Source organism: Furipterus horrens, unplaced genomic scaffold, assembly GCF_987537825.1.
Source record: "Furipterus horrens unplaced genomic scaffold, mFurHor1.1.pri manual_scaffold_7, whole genome shotgun sequence".
NCBI classification, from domain to species: Eukaryota; Metazoa; Chordata; class Mammalia; order Chiroptera; family Furipteridae; genus Furipterus; species Furipterus horrens.
The window spans coordinates 30,741,944-30,744,963 of NW_028327177.1; the positions used below are offsets into that span (position 1 = coordinate 30,741,944).

The 3,020-nt window shown below is 48.1% G+C and overlaps 1 protein-coding gene across 1 annotated transcript; it reads left to right on the forward strand.

Annotated features, from left to right (window-relative positions):
- The first annotated feature begins 971 nt into the window (after positions 1 to 971).
- LOC150004209 (very long chain fatty acid elongase 1) lies at positions 972 to 2,440 on the forward strand. Its single transcript, XM_090282791.1, has one exon. The coding sequence runs from the start codon at positions 1,108 to 1,110 to the stop codon at positions 1,945 to 1,947; it is 840 nt and encodes a 279-aa protein (XP_090138917.1). The 5' UTR covers positions 972 to 1,107; the 3' UTR covers positions 1,948 to 2,440.
- Positions 2,441 to 3,020: the final 580 nt, after the last annotated feature.

Here is a 3,020-nt window from a genome sequence, read left to right on the forward strand (position 1 = left end):
CTGCACTGAAGGCACCCAGGCAGTGGTGGCGGTCTAGGAGAGGGACGAGGGCGGGTGAGTTCTGCCAGAGGAGGGCACTAGGCATTTAGGGGTGAAAAACTCAGCGCTCTCCTGCCTGTGACCCTTGGCTGATCCGGGTCAGGACGCGTACGACCCGGGCCTGGCAGCTTCTGAGACTTTTTCCTGAGCATTCTTGTAAAACAGCAACCACATTGCCACATGTGCCTGGAATTTGATTTCCAGGCCAAGTGTCAGCTTTTCCGTGCTAAGGCTCCTCCGAGTTTTGGCCCAAGTTTTCCTGCTGTCAAGGCTCAGCCCTTTCCATACCCCAACCACCTGCCAGAGAGAGCAGATTCGTGGAATTTTGGCCACCACTTCCGAGTCACGTCATCAGTCACAGGCATCCACCTGCAGCCTCAGGGTCCTGGACCGTAAGGTGCCTGAGGAGACAGTTGGTGCTGACCTGACCCCATCGGGGCAGCGTGTCCCTCCCGATGGGCCAGGAACCTTTCAAAATCAAACCAGTTTCTTTTTCTGCTCTACAGAGGCATTGTCTCAAAGAGTGATTCTGAGTTCTTCCGATCCTATCTAGAAATCTCAGTTTCTCTCAAGTTATTTCTTTCTCTGTAATCCAACAGCAAATTTACCACAGGAAATGGTAGGGAGAAAGGGTTATGCAATGGGAAGATATTGTTATAAATAGGAGCCCTTGTGTGACTTTCTTAAATAAACAGGTTGCTAATGTTTCTACACAGTAGTGGAGCTACTGTTCAGAGGCTGGTGAAACTTTTTCTGTAAAAAGGAATCTGTCTCCTTCTAAACTACTTCATCTCCAGAGAGGAAGTAAACCCCATTACAGCCTTGGTTTGGGGAAGTAGTTCCACTTCCCCCACTGGAGAAGATGGCCTAAATGCCGTATGTTGCAGAGATGAGATTTTTAAAGTTCCCTGGTGTGAACCCGGCCCGCCCTTTCCCCCTCTGGTGACAGAAAGTCGGCCCAGCAGATGAGGAAGTGGCAGGCAGGCTGGCCCTGGGGACGCCTCTGGCCCTGCTCCCTTCGAGCCCTCCACTGATGCCTGCCTGGACCCCACTGAATCATTAGCCAGGATGGAGGCTGTTGTGAACTTGTACCAGGAGATGATAAAGCTTATAGATCCCCGGATTAAGGACTACCCTTTGATGGGGTCCCCCTTGCTAATGACCTCCATTCTCCTGACTTATGTGTACTTCGTTCTCTCACTTGGGCCTCGAATCATGGCCAACCGGAAGCCCTTCCAGCTGCGTGGCTTCATGGTTGTCTACAACTTCTCACTGGTGGCGCTCTCCCTCTACATTGTATATGAGTTCCTGATGTCTGGCTGGCTGGGCAGCTACACCTGGCGCTGTGACCCCGTGGACTATTCCAATAAGCCGGAGGCACTGAGGATGGTTCGAGTGGCCTGGCTCTTCCTCTTCTCCAAGTTCATTGAGCTGATGGACACGGTGATCTTCATTCTCCGGAAAAAAGATGGACAGGTGACCTTCTTACATGTCTTCCACCACTCAGTGCTTCCGTGGAGCTGGTGGTGGGGAGTAAATATTGCCCCAGGAGGAATGGGCTCTTTCCATGCCATGGTGAACTCCACTGTGCATATCATCATGTACCTGTACTATGGATTGTCTGCCCTTGGCCCTGCGGCTCAGCCCTACCTTTGGTGGAAAAAGTACATGACAGCCATCCAGCTGATCCAGTTTGTCTTGGTCTCACTGCACATCTCCCAGTACTACTTCATGCCCAGCTGTAACTATCAGTACCCAGTCATTATCCATCTCATCTGGATGTACGGCACCATCTTCTTTGTGCTCTTCTCCAACTTCTGGTACCAGTCTTACACCAAAGGCAAACGGCTGCCCCGTGCAGTTCAACAAAATGGAGTTCCAGGTACTGCCAAAGTCAAGGCCAACTGAGAAACATGTTCTAGTTAGGTGCCCACCTAAGTGCCTCAGGACTGCACCTTGGGCAGCATCCGTCATTGTCGTCCCCCACCTACACCTGTGACCAGGGCTTATGTGGTCAGGACTGAGCAGGGGACAAGCCTACCCCTCCCCAAAGCTGGTACACAGGGACCACAGCTTCTGTTCCTCACCCACTTCTCCCAGCCAGCCCCAAGGACATGGCCTCATTGCCCCCTGCCACTCCAGAGCTGGGGGGCTGAAAGGGCTGGACGCTTACTGCCCCCTCCCTGCCTTAAACTTGGGAGAGGAGCACTCAGGGCTGGCCCCCACCAGGGTCTTGTGGCCTTTTTCCTCATACTGAAGAGGTCAGCAATAATCTGTCACTGTGGACCCAGGCTCCCTCCTTTTCTACCCCACAGGTCAGTGGGTGGGAGGCCTGGGAATACAGCCTGTGGAGGCTGTTCACTCACTTACGTCTTCATTAAAGTGACAGGAAACCAAAAAAAAAAAAAAAAAAAAAAAAAAAAAAGTTCCCTGGTGCAGAAAATTGTCTTCCTTCGGCTACACAGACAGGACCTGAAATAACACCATTATGTATATAAAGGATATACATAGTACAGGTAATGGAGATATATATATATATATATATATATATATATCTCCATTACATATATTTATGAATGAATGTTTATTATTATCTATATATGTTTACACATATTTATCTATTATTAAAACTTCTTATGCTTTCAGGAGAAAAATACATAAAATTGTTCAGTTAGCAAACTCTATATTAATTATCTATCTGACTTTTTTAAATTACAGACCAATTGATTATGTATAGTGAGAGATAAAAATGGTATTATTAAATTCAGTAAAGAAACTGAGAAGTCCTCATCTAGTGAGAAAAAGAGGAAGCAAAGTGGAACTCTGGAGGAAATCAGCCATTTTTTAAGGGCTTGGGCAATGAGAAGGACTTGGTGGAAATGACCATCTGTGTCCTCGAATGGTGTTGGATACATACTAGGAAATCAGTAATTATCTGTTAAATGAAGTACTGAAAAGTGGGAGAATAAACCATTGCTTTG